This window comes from Pristiophorus japonicus, chromosome 1, assembly GCF_044704955.1.
Source record: "Pristiophorus japonicus isolate sPriJap1 chromosome 1, sPriJap1.hap1, whole genome shotgun sequence".
NCBI classification, from domain to species: domain Eukaryota; kingdom Metazoa; phylum Chordata; class Chondrichthyes; family Pristiophoridae; genus Pristiophorus; species Pristiophorus japonicus.
This window is the reverse complement of record NC_091977.1, coordinates 307,862,826-307,885,523: the sequence shown is the minus strand read 5'-3', so window position 1 is coordinate 307,885,523 and position 22,698 is coordinate 307,862,826. Positions and strand designations below refer to the sequence as shown.

The 22,698-nt window shown below is 44.6% G+C and overlaps 1 protein-coding gene across 1 annotated transcript in view; it reads left to right on the top strand.

Annotated features, from left to right (window-relative positions):
- LOC139263812 (cancer-associated gene 1 protein homolog) overlaps positions 1-22,698 on the top strand; it is a 242,780-nt gene that overhangs the window by 144,303 nt on the left and 75,779 nt on the right. Inside the window, exons 13-16 of the mRNA XM_070879900.1 lie at positions 1,023-1,127; positions 2,183-2,253; positions 8,393-8,464; positions 17,315-17,421. Of these exons, the coding sequence (XP_070736001.1) occupies positions 1,023-1,127; positions 2,183-2,253; positions 8,393-8,464; positions 17,315-17,421 (355 nt within the window). The remainder of the gene's footprint in view (positions 1-1,022; positions 1,128-2,182; positions 2,254-8,392; positions 8,465-17,314; positions 17,422-22,698) is intronic.

The following is a 22,698-nucleotide window of genomic DNA, read 5'->3' as shown; positions in this document are numbered from 1 at the left end:
TCCTCATTTACCTTTATAAAATGGCCGAGTGCCAATGTTTGTCTCACACTGCGCATGTGCGCATGTGCATGGCTGCCGGCACGATGTCTTCTTCTCCGACCTAGCCCTGCCCCCCTGCAGTCTCAGAATCAGCGCCACACTTTGGCCCTGCCCCCCGCAGATCTCTACACGCCGCACCGAGCTGGAATGAATCTGCTGCGAATCGGAGAATTGCTCCGTAAGTTTTTGACGCGCTTTTGAGCGCGGAAAACAGGCGTGGGTCTCGGAGCTGCGTCGTTCTAGGCGCGGCCCGAAACTTGAGCCCTTTACTCTGTAATTTCTCAAAAATATATTTTGTCTCCCATTATTAAAAATATTTCCTCCTCCCCTTCTTGGCGTTCTCCACATCATTGATCATTCCAAGAGGGTGAAAAAACTATATGCTCCCATGTTTCTGCCAGAGTTATTCTGTAATTGGCCCCAAGGAGGTGAACCAGGCCAGGTCAGGTTGATTAGTTTTATAATTTTCCCTCCTTCCTAATAGGGAATTGTTTTGCCTCTTGCTCTTCTCTCTATTTGACAGTATGTTTTTGACTTCAGTCTTGCACTCCTTTAAGGCCATTCGGACTAGATCTTCCTCAGTTGGGATTGGACGATGTTTTGATCGTTCAGCTTTGAAACAACCACTTTATGATGTTCCCTACCCTGGTCCATCTCTTTTCTGCTAATCCCTGGACATGTATATTCTGGTTGGTCCTAACATTTCATTTTTGCATTGTTCCCTTCCCATTGAATTTTTTTATCAATGATTTTCCGATGATAGCTTTAGCCGAGATTACCTTATGTGGTTCCTCCTTTTTTTTGTCTTGCAAATCTGACTTTTCTGGTTCCTTGCTCCATATATTTTTCTGAAAACATTTGTGGTTTCTGTTGTTGTGCCTTTTTTGTTAAAATATTTTTTGCACAGAATTTTTGCATAAGGCACTTTGGAGATTCTGGTGTTCATTTACAGCTCAGTTATTTAATTGCGATTTACATTTTAGAATGAAACAGTGCACAAACGTATCGTGAAGAAGAATGAAGAATGTAAGCTGCTTGCAGCAGAAAATGTAAAACTTCACAAATGTGTGAAAGAACTAGCGTGCAAGGTATTAAACATTTGGCTGCATTTTATGAACTATATTTTTCATGTAAAATAGTAAATTAGTCTGCCTATATATATTTTTAAAATCCTTAATAAAAGTACTTTCTAAAAAATGAAGTGGGGCAAATTTTATTTGTGTGCTTATGTTTGGTTCAGTGCAGAATATAGTTCGACTTGCCATAACACAAGACTAGAATGTATTCAGCAAGGTTCCAGATTAATATCCCTGACCTAATTTCATGGATAATTGTCCTGCTGTTACACCAGTGCGCTGGAATTATGTCAGTGTGCTAAGGAGGAGGAGGAATGCCTCACTGCATTCCCGTGCTGCTGACCCCCTTCCTGTCCTCACCCCCCCACCCCCCCAAAAGGAAAATGATGACGGTGCATACCTTTAACAAAGTAACAAAAGAGAAATACCCGTACTTCATATCCTCTGAGTGACAAAAAGGTCCTAGCATTACCCCTTAAAAATAAATAATCTGCCACATTTGCCACCTTAATAACATTTCCCCAGCTTCCCCATATTGCATACCACAGACATGCACTTATGGATAGAGAATATGATACAGTTAGTGTTTGGTCCAAAATTATTCCAATAGAATTTCTAGCTTCAAGTTACAGTCCAGCCCAATCTGTATTTTACATATGTCTTTATGACTGTCTCATTTCTCTTGTTTGAAGTATTAGGTCAATAGTGCCATTGGGACCTATTTTCAGTTCTAATCAAGGAAACCGCCCCTGTACCACACTAGTATTGCAAGTTCTGAACAGTATAAGTTATTAGACTGATTTTCTTTATTGGTTATGGTGACTTTGTGACATGGGTGAGGAAGGAGTTGCAACAAAACAATATTTAAGTACAAAACAATGCACTGATAAGTGCATTGAGCTCTGAATAACCAGGCCAACTCATTGCACTGTTCGAGACTGATTGGACCCTTTATTCACCAATTAATTGACTGTAATGATGGTAGTAGTTTTGCATCAGTGTATTGTTAAATTGGCTAACTTTTTTTTCATTGTTTAAAGTACACTTTTTAACTGTTCTTTCAACAGGTTAATGGTTTCAACAAAATAATCCAATTTGCTGACCAAAGACTTCAAATGAATAATTTGCACATTTTGAGGTAATACATGTCATAGCAGATCTCCCTGCAATCAGAAATCTGCTCAGAACACGACAGTAATAGCAAGAAGGCAGGTGGATACTGTGCATGTTTTCACCACCACAAATTTAACCATTGAGGACTTCAGTAATTTTGCAAGTGCAGTTTGCACATTTAGAAATTTTACAGCAAAAAGTATTTACTAGAGGCCTGTACTGGTCTAAATTTAATGTTTATGGTTATGAATGTGAGCCAAAATACTCAATTTGATAAGACTGCCGCTATCATTGGATACATCCAGATTGAGCTCTCGAGACAGCTGCTCCCTGAAGAATTGCTCCACAGAGCAGCAGGCTTGTTTTCATGATCAACTTTGACCATAGGAAAAAAAACATTAACTTCATAGCTAAGTGGTTCTTGTCCATAAGCACACCCCACCCTAGTCTAAGCATAATGTGGCCAAGTCATTAACATCCACAGTGAAATAAAAATATAATTATATTTATTTAGAAAACTTAAGCCCATGCAGTAGGCAGCTATCCAGTGAGCCTTTACAGTCAGCTTCTTATTCTGGCCTGGTCCTACACAACTTCTGGGACATACCAGCACCAAATTCAAACTTGGGACAGCCAATCACATCCATGTTTTATATTTTGTGACAAAACAATCAAGTTTTATTTGTTATTTTAATTCTTGGAAAAACCAGAGGACTTAAAAAAATCCTTTGTTCCCTGCATACTATTTGTGCTTGGATATTTCTGTTGACCCTAATCATAAGTTATTAATCTCCTTTGCAATACAGTGATTATGTTGTCATTTACAATTCTCAGTATTAATTATATTTTGATACAGCTGCAATATTACAAGTTTTAGCAATAGATATCTGATTTCTTTATTTTTCTCCATAAATAATCTTGTTACCAGTTGTATCGATGTTCATGTCCTTTTAAATTGAAAGAAAGACTTGCATTTCTACAGCACCTTTTAGGACCTCAGTACGTCCCAAGCGCCTTACAGCCAATGAAGTGTTGAAGTGTTGAAATGTAATGTAGGAAACGCGGCAGGCAATTTGCACAAAACAAGCTCCCACAAACAGCAATGTGATGATGACCAGTTTATTTGTTTTAGTAAATTGTTGAAGCATGTGTGTGGCGGTGTCTTGAGTGGGGTAAAGTACAACCAGGTCACAGGGTGGAAAGACATAGGCTGGGTAGGAGCACCCGTGATTAACCTTGCTGGGGGGGCCCAAGAATCCTAAGGCCAGCTCAGGCATGGACAGATTGAAGGAACCTATACCCTCTGTGTGGGAGCTAAAAGTGAAAGAGTTCCATTCTTCAGTAGTGAGGCTCACATGGATCAGGATAACGATATTCACAAAAATAAAAGATAGTAAGCTAGTTTTGATCCCAAAGAGTTGAATATTCAAATGAATACGAATAGTTTTAAACTGGGAAGTTTTGATCCCAATCTATGCTGACAGCTGTAGCTGGCTTTTACCTCTGAGAATGAAAAGTGTCTGACAGTGTAGGGCAGATTTTGTTCTTTTGCGCTCGGCCATTAAGTCGCCTCGGTGGAGCGCAAAATTGAGCAGAGGGCATTGCATACTTGTAATGGAACCTGCCTGATTTTCCATTCCATTCCATGATTTTCATCTGTGCATTGTGGCCAGGCGAAAAGGGAGAATTCTGCCCATGCATCAGAAATAGTGGGGCAGATTTATTTTTATGGAGAGGATCGCCCAGGCGTAGCACATAGAGAAATATTGGGTGCGAAGAATCGCTTGCCCAGAATAGAGTCTGCTCCAATTTCTGCTCATTCATTTGAATGGATGGAAAATCAGGCAGGCTCCGTTACACATGTGTGATCCTGCCAGCCCGATTTTCCTCACTGCACTCAGGCAATCCTTTACTTCCATAGACCAGAAGAAGAAAACCTGCCCGAGTGTCTGAAATTTATATCCTAAATTTGAGATATCAGACAAATGAGAATGATTTCTGATACGTCCTTACTACACAGTATAAATGCACACGAGGCCCATGCTTGAGAGAAGGTCAGTCTGTGACCTGTCCTTTATTCCTTAGCACTCAAGTGATGAAGGTGGGTGGAGCTTCCCCTTTTATACCTGAAGGTCCAGGTTAGGAGTGTCTCCCACCTAGTGGTCAGTGTACAACTTAGGCCAGATTATACATGGGTTACAATGCTGGTTGAATACATGACATCACCTCCCCCCCCAAAGTCTTATTGGGATCACAGGTTGAGTCTCTCTGGTGGTTTACGCTCCCTTGTAGAGCACCTAAGTTGGGGCTCCGGTTGTTGGGCGCTGGCCTGAGTGTCTGCTGTTTGCAGTGCCTCAGGCCTGTCCGGACTGCCCACAGTGACTGGGCTCTCCTCCCTTTGGTTCCGGTGTTCGGTCACATGTGGTGGAGTGAACTCTATATCGTGTTCTTCCTCTACTTTTTCTATGGGGTTGCTGAACCTCCTTTTTGTTTGATCCACATGTTTGCGGCAGATTTGTCCATTGGTAAGTTTAACTACCAGAATCCTATTTCCCTCTTTGGCAACCACAGTGCCTGCGAGCCATTTGGGCCCTGCAGCGTAGTTGAGGACAAAAACAGGATCATTTACATCAATACATCGCGCCCTCCCATTCCTGTCATGGTAGTGATATTGTGACTGGCGCCTGCTCTTGACAATTTCTTTCATGGTGGGGTGTATAAGGGATAATCGGGTTTTGAGCGTCCTTTTCATTAGTAGCTCTGCGGGTGGAACCCCTGTGAGCGAGTTTGGTCGGGATCTATAGGCCAACAGGAGGCGTGATAAGCGGGTTTGTAGGGAACCCCCTGTTTGATTATCTGCACTGCTCGTTCTGCCTGGCCATTTGAGGCCGGCTTGAATGGTGCCGTTCTAACATGGTTAATTCCATTGCCTGCCATGAAGTCCTGGAATTCAGTGCTTGTGAAGCACGGGCCATTGTCACTGACCAAGATGTCCGGTAGCCCGTGGGCGGCGAACATTGCCCGTAGACTTTCTACCGTGGCAGAGGATGTGCTTGAATTTAAAATGTCACACTCGATCCATTTGGAGTAGGCATCTACTACAACCAAAAACATTTTCCCCATGAAAGTACCTGCGTAGTCCACATGGATGCGTGACCAAGGCTTGGCGGGCCATGGCCAGGGGCTAAGGGGGGCTTCCCTGGGCGCATGGCCCAGCTGGGCACACGTGTTGCACCTGCGAACACAAAGTTCCAGATCTGCGTCTATCCCTGAGCACCAAATGTGTGACCTGGCAATTGCCTTCATCGTGACAATGCCCAGGTGCCCATTGTGGAGTTCTCTGATGAACACCTCTCTGCCCATCTGGGGCATGACTACGCGGTTTCCCCACAGTAGGCAATCGGCCTGAATCGAGAGTTCATCCTTGCGTCTGTGAAATGGTTTAAATTTCTCAGGGCATGCCCTGTACGTGGCTGCCCAGTCCCCATTCAGGACACATTTCTTGACTAGAGACAATAGCAGGTCTCTATTTGTCCAGACTTTAATCTGACGGGCTGTCACGAGTGGGCCTTCACTTCCGAAATCTTCAACAGCCATGACCATCTCAGCACCATGCTCGGTAGCCCCCTCAGTGGTGGCTAGTGGGAGCCTGCTGAGTGCATCGGCGCAGTTTTCGGTGCCCGATCTGTGCCGAATTGTGTAGTCATAGGCAGCTAACGTGAGTGCCCACCTCTGTATGCGGGCCGATGCGTTTGCATTTATGGCCTTGTTGTCGGCCAAAAGGGACGTTAGGGGTTTGTGATCTGTCTCCAGCTCAAATTTCCTGCCAAACAGGTACTGGTGCATTTTCTTTACCGCATATACACATGCGAGCGCCTCCTTTTCTACCATCCCGTAGCCCCTTTCTGCCTGGGACAGACTCCTGGAGGCATAAGCTACCGGCTGTAACTGACCATTGGCATTGACATGCTGCAACACACACCCGACACCATAGGACGACGCATCGCACGTTAACACAAGTTTCTTACATGGGTCATATAGCGTTAACAGATTGTTGGAACATAACAAATTGCGTGCTCTATTAAAAGCCCTTTCCTGGCTGTCCCCCCAGACCCATTCGCGACCTTTGCGTAGGAGCATGTGTAGTGGCTCTAGCAGCGTGCTCAATTTGGGAAGAAAGTTACCAAAATAGTTCAGGAGCCCCAGGAACGAACGCAGCTCTGTCATGTTACGGGGTCTGGGTGCTCTCTGGATCGCTTCCGTCTTGGATGCAGTAGGGCTGATCCCGTCTGCTGCTACCCTCATCCCCAGGAATTCTACCTCTGGAGCTAGGAAGACGCACTTCGCCTTTTTCAGTCGCAGACCTACCCGTTCCAGTCTGCGTAGCACCTCCTCCAGGTTGTGGAGGTGTTCTTCAGTATCGTAACCCGTAATGAGGATGTCGTCCTGAAAAACCACTGTCCCTGGAATCGACTTGAGGAGGCTTTCCATATTTCGTTGGAAGATCGCGGCGGCCGAGCAAATCCCGAACGGACATCTGTTGTACTCAAACAACCCCTTGTGTGTCGTGATGGTGGTCAGCTTCTTCGACTCACTCGTCAGCTCCTGGGTCATGTAAGCTGAGGTCAGGTCCAATTTTGAAAAATGTTTTCCACCGGATAGCGTCGCAAAGAGGTCCTCCGCTCACGGTAGCAGGTACTGGTCTTGGAGTGACACCCGATTGATGGTGGCCTTGTAATCGCCACATATCCTGACTGACCCATCCGCCTTGAGCACCAGCACAATCGGGCTCGCCCAGTCACTGAATTCGACTGGCGAGATGATGCCTTCCCTCAACAGGCGGTCCAATTCGCCATCTATCTTTTCCCGCATCACGTACGGCACCGCTCTGGCCTTGTGGTGTACTGGTCTGGCGTCCGGGTTTATGTGAATCACTACCTTGGTCCCCATGAAAGTGCCAATGCCGGGTTGAAATAATGAGTCAAATTTGTCCAGGACCTGTGAGCATGATACTCGCTCCACAGAGGAAATTGCGTTGACATCGCCCCTTTTCCAGTTCATAACAGCAAGCCAACTCCTCCCCAGTAGTGCGGGACCGTCCCCTGGGACAATCCAGAGTGGCAACCTGTTCTCCGAATCTTTGTGGATCACGACTACCGTGGCGCTGCCTAGCACCGGAATGATCTGCTTTGTGTAAGTCCGTAGCTGTGCGTCAATCGCCGATAATTTTGGCCTCCTGGCCTTGGATGCCCACAACTTTTTGAACTGTTTGATACCCATCAGGGACTGGCTGGCACCCGTGTCTAACTCCATTGATACTGGGATGCCATTGAGGAGCACTTTCATCATTATCGGTGGCGTCCTGGTGTATGAACTGTATACGTGCTCCACATGAACTCGCTGAACTTCAGCTTCCAGCGATTTCCCCCAGTGTCCATTTCTGCAATTTCTGCAGATATTTTGCTCATCTCTGCAAACTCCGGCTGAATGTATGCCTCCACACCTCCAGCATGAGTTGCGGTTTGAAACAAAAGGTCCCTTGCCAGTCGATCGTCCCTGACTGCCCCTGTTATTGTCCTTGAGTGCACCATTAACAGGTGTTGATGGCCCCATTACTGGCCGCATTGTCCCTTGCAATGGCGTGAATCGCTGTTCAGCTTGCCATTGTCTCTGTCGAACTCCCCCTCTGGGTTCGACTACATGTTGGGGCATGCCTGACTGCCCTTGTCTGCCTGGAGAACTGTGTGCTGCTTTAACAATGTTGAATTTCTGTCCCAACCATTCCTTAACACAGTACCTCTCGTCTGTTCTGCTAGTGGCCATGCTCGCGTGGTTTAAATCCCAGTTTCTTGTCGCCATTGATATGTCCTTACTACACCTTGCTTGAGAGAAGGTCAGTCTGTGACCTGTCCTTTATTCCTTCGCACTCAAGTGATGAAGGTGGGTGGAGCTTCCCCTTTTATACCTGAAGGTCCAGGTTAGGAGTGTCTCCCACCTAGTGGTCAGTGTTCTCACAGTGTACAACTTAGGTCAGATTATACATGGGTTACAATGTTGGTTGAATACATGACATCTTCCTTATTAATAAAAGGCAGAGGATTGGGAAAGACACTTTAGGCATCACCACTAAAAACTATGACGTATACTTGTGTTTCACTTTGTAGGTTAGAAAAGAAGAACTCCATTTTGTTAGCTGCTTTAAACAAGAAACCCAGAAAGAATGAGCTGAGAGAAAGGTATTGCATTGTTTGTTTTAGTTGGCAACATTTTGGCACGCTTCATGTTTTTAATTGACAACATCTGTAAATTATTGTGTTAAACCCACACATACTTATTTTTTTATTTTTATGCGTACATTTGACAATATAAATTTAAATGCAACCCATGGCATATTTCAAGATCAGCTCCACATAGTACTTTGTGTAAAGTGAATAATTAAAGTAAGACAACACAATTTGCCTTTCTTTTAAACTTCAAATTTTGTTGCGTACTGTTTCATTCAGAGACAGTTTCTCTAAATCCCTTGTAGGAGTAGTAGAACAGGAAACATAGAAACATAGAAAATAGGTGCAGGAGTCAGCCATTCGGCCCTTCAAGCCTGCACCACCATTCAATAAGATCATGGCTGATCATTCCCTCAGTACCCCTTTCCTGCTTTCTCTCCATACCCCTTGATCCCTTTAGCCGTAAGGGCCATATCTAACTCCCTCTTGAATACATCCAATGAACTGGCATCAACAACTCTCTGCGGCAGGGAATTCCACAGGTTAACAACTCTCTGAGTGAAGAAGTTTCTCCTCATCTCAATCCTAAATGGCCTACCCCTTATCCTAAGACTGTGTCTCCTGGTTCTGGACTTCCCCAACATCCGGAACATTCTACCCGCATCTAACCTGTCCCGTCCCATCAGAATCTTATATGTTTCTGTGAGATCCCCTTTCATCCTTCTAAACTCCAATGTATGAAGGCCCAGTTGATCCAGTCTCTCCTCATGTCAGTCCTGCCATCCCGGGAATCAGTCTGGTGATCCTTCGCTGCACTTCCTCAATAGCAAGAACATCCTTCCTGAGATTAGGAGACCAAAACAGAACACAATATTCCAGATGAGGCCTCACCAAGGCCCTGTACAACTGCAGTAAGACCTCCCTGCTCCTATACTCAAATCCCCTAGCTATGAAGGCCAACATACCATTTGCCTTCTTCACTGCCTGCTGTACCTGTATGCCAACTTTCAATTACTGATGAACCATGACACCCAGGTCTCGTTGCACCTCCCTTTTTCCTAATCTGCCGCCATTCAGATAATATTCTGACTTCATGTTTTTGCCACCAAAAACATGAACTTCAGATAACCTCACATTTATCCACATTATACTGCATCTGCCATGCATTTGCCCACTCACCTAACCTGTCCAAGTCACCCTGCAGCCTCCTAGCATCCTCCTCACAGCTCACACCGCCACCCAGTTTAGTGTCATCTGCAAACTTGGAGATATTGCACTCAATTCCTTCATCCAAATCATTGATGTATATTGTAAAGAGCTGGGGTTCCAGGACTGAGCCCTGCGGCACTCCACTAGTCACTGCCTACCATTCTGAAAAGGACCCGTTTATCCCGACTCTCTGCTTCCTGTCTGCCAACCAGTTCTCTATTCACGTCAGTATATTACCCCCAACATTTTCCCCACTACTGATGTCAGGCTAACCGGTCTATAATTACCCGCTTTCTCTCTCCCTCCCTTTTTAAAAAGTAGTGTTACATTAGCTACCCTTCAGTCCATAGGAACTGATCCAGCGTTGATAGACTGTTGGAAAATGATCACCAATGCATCCACTATTTCTAGGGCCACTTCCTTAAGTACTCTGGATGCAGACTATCAGGCCCCAGGGATTTATCGGCCTTCAATCCCATCAATTTCCCTAACACAATTACCCACCTAATAAGGATATCCTTCAGTTCCTCCTTCTCACTAGGCCCTCGGTCCCCTAGTACTTCCAGAAGGTTATTTGTGTCATCCTTCGTGAAGACAGAACCAAAGTATTTGTTCAATTGGTCTGCCATTTCTTTGTTTCCCATTATAAATTCACCTCAATCCGACTGCAAGGTACCTACATTTGTCTTCACTAATCTTTTTCTCTTCAGATATCTATAGAAGCTTTTGCAGTCAGTTTTTATGTTCCCGGCAAGCTTCTTCTCGTACTCTATTTCCCCCTCTTAATTAAACCCTTTGCCCTCCTCTGCTGAATTCTAAATTTCTCCCAGTCCTCAGGTTTGTTGCTTTTTCTGGCCCATTTATATGCCTTTTACTTGAATTTAACACTATCCTTAATTTCCCTTGTTAACCACGGTTGAGCCACCTTGCCTGTTTTATTTTTACTCCAGGCAGAGATGTACAATTGCTGAAGTTCATCCATGTGATCTTTAAATGTTTGCTATTGCCTATCCACCGTCAACCCTTTAAGTATCACTCGCCAGTCTATTCTAGCCAATTCATGCTTCAAACCATCGATGTTACCTTTCCTTCAGTTCAGGACCCTAGTTTCTGATTTAACTGTGTCACTCTCCATCTTAATAAAGAATTCTACCACGTTATGGTCACTCGTCCCCAAGGGGCCTCGCACAACAAGATTGCTAATTAGTCCTTTCTCATTACACATCACCCAGTCTAGGATGGCCAGCTCCCTAGTTGGTTCCTCGACATATTGGTCTAGAAAACCATCCCTAATACACTCCAGGAAATCCTCCTCCACTGCATTGCTACCTGTTTGGTTAGCCCAATCAATATGTAGATTAAAGTCCCCCATGATAACTGTTGTACCTTTATTGCATGCCTCCCTAATTTCTTGTTTGATACTGTCCCCAAACTTACTACTACTGTTTGGTGGTCTGTACACAACTCCCACTAGTGTTTTCTGCCCCTTGGTATTCCGTAGCTATACCGATTCCACATCATCCAGGCTAATGTCCTTTCTTACTATTGCATTAATTTCCTCTTTAACCAGCAATGCCACCCCGCCTCCTTTTCCTTTCTGTCTATCCTTCCTAAATGTTGAATACCCCTAGATGTTGAGTTCCCAGCCTTGGTCACCCTGGAGCCATGTCTCCGTGATGCCAATTACATCATACCCGTTAACTGCTATCTACGCAGTTAATTCGTCCACCTTATTCCAAATACTCCTCGCATTGAGGCCCAGAGCCTTCAGACTTGTCTTTCTAACACACTTTGCCCCTTTAGAATTTTGGTGTAATGTGGCCCTTTTTGCTTTTTGTTTTAGGTTTCTCTGCCCTCCACTTTTACTTATCTTCTTTCTATCTTTTGCTCCTGCCCCCATTCTACTTCCCTCAGTCTCCCTGCATAGGTTCCCATCCCCCTGCCATATTAGTTTAACTCCTCCCCAACAGCACTAGCAAACACTCCCCCTAGGACATTAGTTCCGGTCCTGCCCAGGTGCAGACTGTCCTGTTTGTACTGGTTCCACTTCCCCCAGAACCGGTTCCAATGTCCCAGGAGTTTGAATACCTCCCTTGTGCACCACTCCTCAAGCCACGTATTCATCTGAGCTATCCTGCAATTCCTACTCTGACTAGCACATGGCAATAGTAGCAATCCTGAGATTACTACTTTTGAGGTCCTACTTTTTAATTTAGCTCCTAGCTCCCTAAATTCGTCTCGTAGCTCTTCATCCCGTTTTTTACCTATATCGTTGGTACCTATATGCACCACGACAACTGGTTGTTCACCCTCCCTTTTCAGAATGCCCTGCACCCACTCTGAGACATCCTTGACCCTTGCACCAGGGAGGTAACATACCATACTGGAGTCTCGATTGTGGCTGCAGAAATGCCTATCTATTCCCCTTACAATTGAATCCCCTATCACTATCGCTCTCCCACTCTTTTTCCTGCCCTCCTGTGCAGCAGAGCCACCCACGGTGCCATGAACTTCACTGCTGCTGCGCTCCCCTGGTGAGTTATCCCCCTCAACAGTACCCAAAGCGGTCATCCCCCTGTTTTGCAGGGGAATGACCGCAGGGGACCCCTGCACTACCTTCCCTTCACTGCTCTTCCTATTGGTCATCCATCCCCTATCTGGCTGTGTAACCTTTACCTGCGGTAAGACCAACTTGCTAAACGTGCTATTCACGTCATTGTCAGCATCGTGGATGCTCCAGAGTGAATCCATCCGCAGCTCCAGTGCCGCAATGCGGTCCGTCAGGGGCTGCAGGCAGACGCACTTCCCGCACACGTAGTCGTCAGGGACACCGGAAGCGTCCCTGACTTCCCACAAAGTACAGGAGGAGCATAATACGTGTCCGAGCTGTCCTGCCATGACTTAACCCTTAGATACACTTAAATTGGCAACAGCAATGCTAAAAGGTTACTTACTGATATAGAAAAGTAAAAGAAAAACTACTTACCAATCACCAGCCAATCACTTACCCCCTTGGCTGTGACATCACCTTTCAATTTCTTTCTACTTCTTTTTTGCCTTCTCTCCCTGCTGCAGCTGCACCAGCTGGCCTCTCACCAATTCCCCGGACTGCCCGACTGCTGAGCCTTTATAGGCCGCTGCCTCTCGCCGACTCCCGCCTCTCACCAATTCCCCGGACTGCCCGACTGCTGAGCCTTTATAGGCCGCTGCCTCTCGACGAACTCCCGCCTCTCACGAACAGGAAGCACAAGCAAGTTAGCTGGTGCAAAGGATAGACACTGTATTGAGAAGTAGTTGTAGATAGGGTGATTGGAATTTTTGGCACTTTTGAGTGAAAGTTGTTCTGTAAAATAAACATGACTTGTGCACAGAGTCTTGAGTTCATTTCCATGTTCGCTTGTTCAGGGGTTTGGTTGATGGTAGGGGAAATGCAGACTTTTGTCTTAAGAAGGAATTTGTCCAAATTCTTTGACAGTGAGAGACTTTGTGAGGGTGTAGGAGGGGGTGATGGGGGTGAGAATAAGCAGGTGTGAAGTGACTTTATTTGGTGAATCAACCTTTATTGAAAGCTCTGGCTATCACATGCGCCTTTCTCTGGCTGCTGGCTGTACTATCCCACAAACTCTTCTGTGAACCCTCCTCGTGCTGAATCCTCGCCAGTCATCTTCGTCTTCAGCTTCTGGAAGCAGCAAGCCGTTCTTCATTGTGAAATTATGTAGAGCATAGTAAGCCACAATGATTCTTGGGATTTTCACTGGACTGTTTTGCAGGGCTCCATCAGATTGATATGGGCACTTAAAACAGGGCTTGAGGACTCCTATGACACATGTAGTGGCGTGGCCTCACTACATCTCTTCCCCCCACCCACTCTGCCTGTGAAAGACATGTTTCCGAGCTATGATGGGTGGTATAGTGGATTGTCACACGATGAAATTGTCATGGCAGTTTCCTGGATATCTGGCATTGATAAAGTGATTGGTATTGCACACTCTCTGGGCATTAATAGAATTAAATCCTTTCCTAATCATAAAATTGAGGGGGGTTGTCATATGGGACTTTGAGTGGCCCGTGTCCTGTCAATTGCTCTTTGCATCTGTGAGAACCCCGCCAATCCACTAAACTGTGAAGCTTTCTCCTTCTGTCTGCGTCCGCAGAGAAGGATATTGATTATGCGGATCCCTGAGCATTAGTGACCTTTTTGATGCAGTGATGGGCAGCTGTTTAATATGACAAAGATTGCCAGATCATGCCTGGTATTATCCAGTCACAAAGAAATTAAAGGCAGTGATGACCTTGACTGGTACAGACAATGCTATTCTCCTGGTGGAAGTAGGCTGCAGGTCTTCAGCCAGCAGCTGACATATTTCCAGAATAGCTTCTGGTGGGAAGCAAAGCTTTTTGAGGTACTATTGATCAAAAAAGCCAAAGTAAAGACCCTCTAAGCCTTACATGCTCATATCCTCTCACCCTCACTAGTGGATATGAGCATGTAGGGAAAAGACGCTTTCCATGAAGACTCCAGATTTGCCTCTTCCATGTCCTCACTCCTCCTCTTCACTGCAAAAGAACAGAGGGATTCCAAATCCAGGTCCCCAGTCCAAAACAGTACTTTGAGCAGGGCTGAGTAAAAGAAGCAGTAAAATTCCTGACTGACTCTCCAAAATACTAAATAGATTAATGTGCAGGCAAAATAACACAAACCTTCTATCAGCGCACAGAATGGCGACCTGAATGTGGTATCTTCTCAGTAATATCTTCCAGCAGCTTCTACCACCACATATAGTGATTATTTGGGGCAGGTTTAGGGCAGAAGTTGGTGGAAATGGGTCAGAAAGGTTAGCCACATCCTCTTAATTCAATTTACATGGGATGGATCAAGCTCCTAACAAGCCTTAAAAGAAACTGCTGAGTTGTGTTCAGAAGATGATTCAAGTGTCGTGTTTTGCAACCAATTTGAGGGGATAGCTTCTAAGAGTGCATTTTACTCTGTTTACCCACCCCCCCCCAAAAAAAAATATATTAGCCATGGCCTATCACCTCTCTCACCTATCACCTATCAGTCAGAGGCTCATGGGTTCAGGTACCATTTCAGGGGCTCAATTTTCCCCAGTATTTGCTTCGTTTTTTTTGGAGCAGGCTGCTTTTTCTGGCCTAACTTAAAAATCCCCAGTTTCCCCAATCAATATGCACCAGCGTAACTCAGTTACAAATTTTTTAAGTCAGTTTTCTTTTCAGCCAAACGGGGCGTAACCAGCCACCTACGCCACTTTTGTCCATTTAGGGAAGTTTAGCCAGCTGAGAATTACTCCAGTTCTGATTAGGCCAGCGTATGGGGCCTGTTCTGAAAACCCTTCCCTAGAGTTAAGGAAATCGGCGCAGGTAAGGAAAGCGGTGGATGCCCAGACACACTGAAAGAATTGAAAAACACATAGCAACAACTTACCTCCAACCCCGCCCGAAGGCTGTCCGGTTCCATTCTCAGTCCCTGGTTCACACACACAGGAAGGGTGTCCGGTTCCATTCTCAGTCCCCGGTTCACACACACGAGAGAGAGAGAGAGACCCGAACCGGCGACCGAGAATGCGACCGGACCGGACAGCCTTCGGGCGGGGTTGCAGGTAAGTTGGTGCTATGTGTTTTTCAATTCTTTTAATGTGTTGCGAGGTAGCTGTATGCTTCACTTTGCAGCCTCAGCTCACATTGTGTCCCTGGTTACCATGGCAGTCTGATCTTTTTGGCGCAGATCAAGGCTCCACCCCCCTCGGGTTAGGCCACGCCAAAATGAAGGGATCCAACAGGGAAACTTCCAACACCTTTTTTTTGGTATACTTGGGCCCAAAAAATCGGGCGTAACCCTTCAAGTACGCCAAAAAAATGCTTTGGGGAAAATTGAGCTCCAGGACTTCTGCACATAATCCAGGCTGACATTTCAGTGCAGTATTGAGGGAGTGCTGCAGGGTTGGAGCTGCTGTCTTTAAGACCCATCCGCTCTCACTGATGGATACAAAAGATTCCACAGCACTTTTTGAAGAAGAGCTGGGAATTTCTCCTGGTGCCCTAGTTAATATTTATCCCTCAAACAGCACCATGAAAATACAGATTAATCGGTCATTCAATTCATTGCTGTTTGTGGGATCTTGCTATGCGTTCTTTGGCTGCCACATTGAAAGGAAAGAACTTGCATTTATATAGTGCTGTTCACATCTTGAAACATCCCAAAGCACTTTACAACCAAGGAAGTACTTTTGAAGTGTAGTCACTGTTGTAATGCGGGGAACCGAAACAACGGTGACTGCACTTCAAAAGTAATTCATTGGCTGTCAAGCACTTTGGGACTTCCTCAGAACAGGCAGACTGCAACAATATCTTGACTCTTTTAATAAATTGGCATATATTATGACTATTTTATCCAAACATTGAGGCCTATGTTCAAGCTGCTCAGGGCTGCATTACTATTCTGCAACATCAACAACTGCTCTGGGGGGGGGGTTACCTAAAGCTGGATCTGAGGGGGAATAAAAATGACGATGGTCATGACCAATTATGCCAAAGTAATCTGCATTTTTGAAGATATAGCTATTATATTGAGAAATTTGTTTAAGAAAATCTACAGTTAGAAGAGCCGAAAAAGGCTATACAGTATACATGAACCAAATGCCACAATGCCCCAATAATAATTGCCTAAGAGCTCCTAGAATGAGATCCAAAGATTTTGGGCCAAAGAGCTTATTCTAAAGAGCTAGAAAAGCTCAGGGGCTTTCCACCTATTCTTACATCTCATCTGGGCTGCTCCTTCATTGTACTTATCCTTAAATCCTCCTCGTATACTATAGGATTTGCCCTCTCACGATTGACTAGTTGAAATCCTCCCAGCTATGTAATAGCAATACTAAATGTATAAACATTTCTTCATAAGAGATGTCAGTAATTTGATTACTGAATTTCATAGTCATGGATATTTTGCTCACTGTTCCATTTTAATTAGCTATAAGTGCTAGCAAGTTGCTTCCTAAGGAAACCTGGAAACCAGCATCAACTCAGGATAAGATGAATGTCAACAAAAGGTCCCAGTCCTCCTCTGACCTTCTCAGATGTTTATGCTGATAGGGTTACATGAAGAGAGGTGGAAGGAGGCTCGTGTGGAGCATAAACACCCGACATAGACCAGTTGGGCCACATGGCCTGTTTCTGTACTGTACTTTCTATGTAATTCTGCTCAAAACCTGACTTCTTATTAACACTCCCTACTTACCAAATTTCAGCCATAACAGAAAACCTATTTTAAATTTTATTTAGTTTTTTTTCCAGCAAGAATCTGACTCTGCGCTTGTGCTATTTGTTTGATGAGTTGATATCGGCTCATTTCCTCCCTAGTTCCTGGCAGTGTGATTGAGAGAAGCCAGGGAAGCCGATCGTATATATGAGCCTCGTTGTGTTTTGGGGGGAAAGGGTTCATTGTCATAATAAATATCTGTATTAAGGGTTACGGTTACGGAACCAAGGTGGGTAAATGGAGTTAAGATACTGATCAGCAATGTTCTAATTGAATGATGAAACAGGCTCAAGGGGCTGAATGGCCTATTCCTGTTCCTTTGTAGTTCTAAGATTGGCTCAAATCCTTGTCATTATTAAAATGTTCCCCTCTACCAAAAGCAGTTCGCCAGAGTCCACAAGTGGCAGCAGTAAAGCAAGTGGAATGGCTTATCGTTCCAGGGCAGAACGAAGCAACCACAACGAGCCAGATGTCTGCTATGCTAAAGGTGAACCTTTCCTACTTAGTTTTCAAGTTTTATATTGATGTAAGAATTGTTTTCAAACTCTGGGGCTGGGCTGATGGACCAGAATGACTTTCTCCAATATAGATCAGTGGTTTTAATGTGGGGGAGTGCTACAGATGGTGACACGCTCCTGGTGCCCCTTCCATACTCCAGGAGAGCGCAGACTGTGCATTGCGGCTTAAATTCCTAACCACATCAGATCAGGTGGGATCATTGCCATGCTCTCCTGGGGGTGCTCGTCCTAACTTCCAATCGATTGTATCAACAATCTGAAGGAAAACAGTGCCATCATTGCAGACAATCCATTTTATTAGTGCACCACAGAAGAAATAACATGCTATTTAATCATAAATATAGAGAGAAATAAGGAAATCGTAAAATAGAAGACAAAAATATGATGGCCCCAGGGAGCTCCGGACATCACCTTGTGGATTTCCCCTGTTGGGGACTCCAGTTTGAGCTCCTGATGCTACAGATGCATGTTTCTGACTTTTCACTGGATTTTCTCTTGAGAGGAAAGGGACGACAGGGACAAATTTTGCAGAACTTTTTTTCAGGAGAATAAGGTCTACCAAATACTCTAAAGCGTAGGAAAAAAACTCCATCAGTGTTGCCAGTGTGTAATGTGTGACGATGGAAAGTTTATCCCATCAGACAGCATTTATTAAGATTGCAGAAGTGCATTTCCTTTACTTTAGCAAAGGAATAGATTCTGCTGGTTAAGTTGCTCAGAAATGTCCACTAAAGCAAAATGGGGAGGTTTCTGTATTTTATTTGACGCAATGTCAGAGAGTAAGGGTAAATATATTATAAAAAATTGCACTCAGCCAGCTGTGTGTCTCAGAGGATCCCATTTTCTTGTGAGCAACACTTTCATTTACATTAAGGAACAATCTGTAATTTGAAAAACATCCCACACCATAACTCACAGCTCTGCTTGCTCAGATGCAGTTCTAGCAAAAGATTTGAACACCAGGCATGAATGATTTTTTTGCATGTTCCATATATAACATTGTATCTGGAAAGTCTACCAAGACATTAGTGTTTCATATAAACCTTAATGTTTCATCTAAAAGTTAGAAACATAGAAACATAGAAAATAGGTGCAGGAGTAGGCTATTCGGCACTTCTAGCCTGCACCGCCATTCAATGAGTTCATGGCTGAACATGCAACTTCAGTACCCCATTCCTGCTTTCTCGCCATACCCCTTGATCCCCCTAGTAGTAAGGACTACATCTAACTCCTTTTTGAATATATTTAGTGAATTGGCCTCAACAACTTTCTGTGGTAGAGAATTCCACAGGTTCACCACTCTCTGGGTGAAGAAGTTTCTCCTCATCTCGGTCCTAAATGGCTTACCCCTTATCCTTAGACTCTGACCCCTGGTTCTGGACTTCCCCAACATTGGGAACATTCTTCCTGCATCTAACCTGTCTAAACCCATCAGAATTTTAAACGTTTCTATGAGGTCCCCTCTCATTCTTCTGAACTCCAGTGAATACAAGCCCAGTTGATCCAGTCTTTCTTGATAGGTCAGTCCCGCCATCCCGGGAATCAGACTGGTGAACCTTCGCTGCACTCCCTCAATAGCAAGAATGTCCTTCCTCAGGTTAGGAGACCAAAACTGTACACAATACTCCAGGTGTGGCCTCACCAAGGCCCTATACAACTGTAGCAACACCTCCCTGCTCCTGTACTCAAATCCCCTCGCTATGAAGGCCAACATGTCATTTGCTTTCTTAACCGCCTGCTGTACCTGCATGCCAACCTTCAATGACTGATGTACCATGACACCCAGGTCTCGTTGCACCTCCCCTTTTCCTAATCTGTCACCATTCAGATAATAGTCAGATAATAGTCTCTCTGTTTTTACCACCAAAGTGGATAACCTCACATTTATCCACATTATACATCATCTGCCATGCATTTGCCCACTCAACTAACCTATCCAAGTCGCTCTGCAGCCTTATAGCATCCTCCTCGCAGCTCACACTGCCACCCAACTTAGTGTCATCCGCAAATTTGGAGATATTACATTTAATCCCCTCGTCTAAATCATTAATGTACAGTGTAAACAGCTGGGGCCCCAGCACAGAACCTTGCGGTACCCCACTAGTCACTGCCTGCCATTCTGAAAAGTACCCATTTACTCCTACTCTTTGCTTCCTGTCTGACAACCAGTTCTCAATCCATGTCAGCACACTACCCCCAATCCCATGTGCTAAACTTTGCACATTAATCTCTTGTGTGGGACCTTGTCGAAAGCCTTCTGAAAGTCCAAATATACCACATCAACTGGTTCTCCCTTGTCCACTCTACTGGAAACATCCTCAAAAAATTCCAGAAGATTTGTCAAGCATGATTTCCCTTTCACAAATCCATGCTGACTTGGACCTATCATGTCACCTCTTTCCAAATGCGCTGCTATGACATCCTTAATAATTGATTCCATCATTTTACCCACTACTGAGGTCAGGCTGACCGGTCTATAATTCCCTGTTTTCTCTCTCCCTCCTTTTTTAAAAAGTGCGGTTACATTGGCTACCCTACACTCGATAAGAACTGATCCAGAGTCAATGGAATGTTGGAAAATGACTGTCAATGCATCCGCTATTTCCAAGGCCACCTCCTTAAGTACTCTGGGATGCAGTCCATCAGGCCCTGGGGATTTATCGGCCTTCAATCCCATCAATTTCCCCAACACAATTTCCCGACTAATAAGGATTTCCCTCAGTTCCTCCTCCTTACTAAATTCTCTGACCCCTTTTATATCCGGAAGGTTGTTAGTGTCCTCCTTAATGAATACCGAACCAAAGTACTTGTTCAATTGGTCCGCCATTTCTTTGTTCCCCGTTATGACTTCCCCTGATTCTGACTGCAGGGGATCTACGTTTGTCTTTACTAACCTTGTTCTCTTTACATATCTATAGAAACTTTTGCAATCCGTCTTAATGTTCCCTGCAAGCTTCTTCTCATACTCCATTTTCCCTGCCCTAATCAAACCCTTTGTCCTCCTCTGCTGAGTTCTAAATTTCTCCCAGTCTCCGGGTTCGCTGCTATTTCTGGCCAATTTGTATGCCACTTCCTTGGCTTTAATACTATCCCTGATTTCCCTTGATAGCCACGGTTTAGCCACCTTCCCTTTTTTATTTTTACGCCAGACAGGAATGTACAATTGTTGTAGTTCATCCATGCGGTCTCTAAATGTCTGCCATTGCCCATCCACAGTCAACCCCTTAAGTATCATTCGCCAATCTATCCTAGCCAATTCACGCCTCATACCTTCAAAGTTACCCTTCTTTAAGTTCTGGACCATGATCTCTGAATTAACTGTTTCATTCTCCATTCTAATGCAGAATTCCACCATATTATGGTCACTCTTCCCCAAGGGGCCTCGCACAACGAGATTGCTAATTAATCCTCTCTCATTACACAACACCCAGTCTAAGATGGCCTCCCCCCTAGTTGGTTCCTCGACATATTGGTCTAGAAAACCATCCCTTATGCACTCCAGGAAATCCTCCTCCACCGTATTGCTTCCAGTTTGGTTAGCCCAATCTATGTGCATATTAAAGTCACCCATTATAACTGCTGCACCCTTATTGCATGCACCCCTAATTTCCTGTTTGATGCCCTCCCCAACATCACTACTGTTTGGAGGTCTGTACACAACTCCCACTAACGTTTTTTGCCCTTTGGTGTTCTGCAGCTCTACCCATATAGATTCCACATCATCCAAGCTAATGTCCTTCCTAACTATTGCATTAATCTCCTCTTTAACCAGCAATGCTACCCCACCTCCTTTTCCTTTTATTCTATCCTTCCTGAATGTTGAATACCCCTGGATGTTGAGTTCCCAGCCCTGATCATCCTGGAGCCACGTCTCCGTAATCCCAATCACATCATATTTGTTCTGTTGCTATAGAACTGTGTAAGAAATACATTCTAACAAGAGTATGTTAACCCCTTGTAGACTGATTCTAATTTGATTGTTTTTAAGGGAGGGGGTCATGGTGGTACGGTGGTTATGGTACGGGTACCATTGCAAGATGTGAATTTATAAATTTGTTAATCATGGGGAAAAAAAGCTGTTGGATTGTCATCAAAAACTGAACTGGTTCATTAATATGCTTCAAGACGTTGAGCTGCCCCGCCCCAGTCACTCTGCTGTGCCCCTTAATGCCCTCAGCGAACCCCACCTTGTGGGGTTGTTCTCCTTAGAGCAGAGAAGAACATAAGAAATAGGAGCAAGAGTAGGCCATTTGGCCTCTTGAGCCTGCTCTGCTATTCAATAAGTTCATGGCTGATCTGATCTTGACTTCAACTCCACTTTCCTGCCCGCTCCCCAGAACCCTTGACTCCACTATTGTTCAAAAATCTGTCTATTTCCACCTTAAATTTATTCAATGACCCAGTCTCAACAGCTCTCTGGGGTAAAGAATTCCAAAGATTCACGACCCTCTGAGAGAAGAAATTCCTCCTCATCTCTATTTTAAATGCGCAACCCTTTATTCTGAAACTATGTCCCCTAGTTCTAGATTCCCCCACGAGGGGAAACATCCTCTCTGCATCTACCCCATCCTCCCCCCTCAGAATCGTATATGATTCAATAAGGTCACCTCTCATTCTTCTAAACGCCAATGAGTTTTGGCCCAACCTGCTCAACTTTTCTTCATAAGACAACCCCTCTTAAATCCCTCCTTAAATAAGGAGACCAAAACTGTTTGCAATACTCCAGGTGTGGTCTCAGAGTGCCCTGAACAGTTGTAGCAAGACTTCCCTACTTTTATACTCTATCCCCCTTGCAATAAAGGCCAACATTCCGTTTGCCTTCCTAATTACTTGCTGTACCTGCATACTAACTTTCTGTGTTTCGTGTACAAGGACCCCCAGAACCCTCTGTACTACAGCATTTTATAATCTCTCTCCATTTAAATAATAATTTGCTTTTTTATTCTTCCTACCAAGGTGGATAACTGCACATTTTCCCACATTATATTCCATCTGCCAAATTTTTTCCCACTCACTTAGCCTATCTATATCCCTTTTCAGATACTTTGTGTCCTCTTCACAACTTGCTATCCCATCTATCTTTGTAACATCAGCACATTTGGCTACATTACACTTTGTCCCTTCATCCAAATCATTAATATAGATTGTAAATAGTTGCGGCCCCAGCACTGATACCTATGGCACCCCGCTAATTACAGTTTGCCAATCTGAAAATGACCCACTCTCTGTTTTCTGTTATTTAGCCA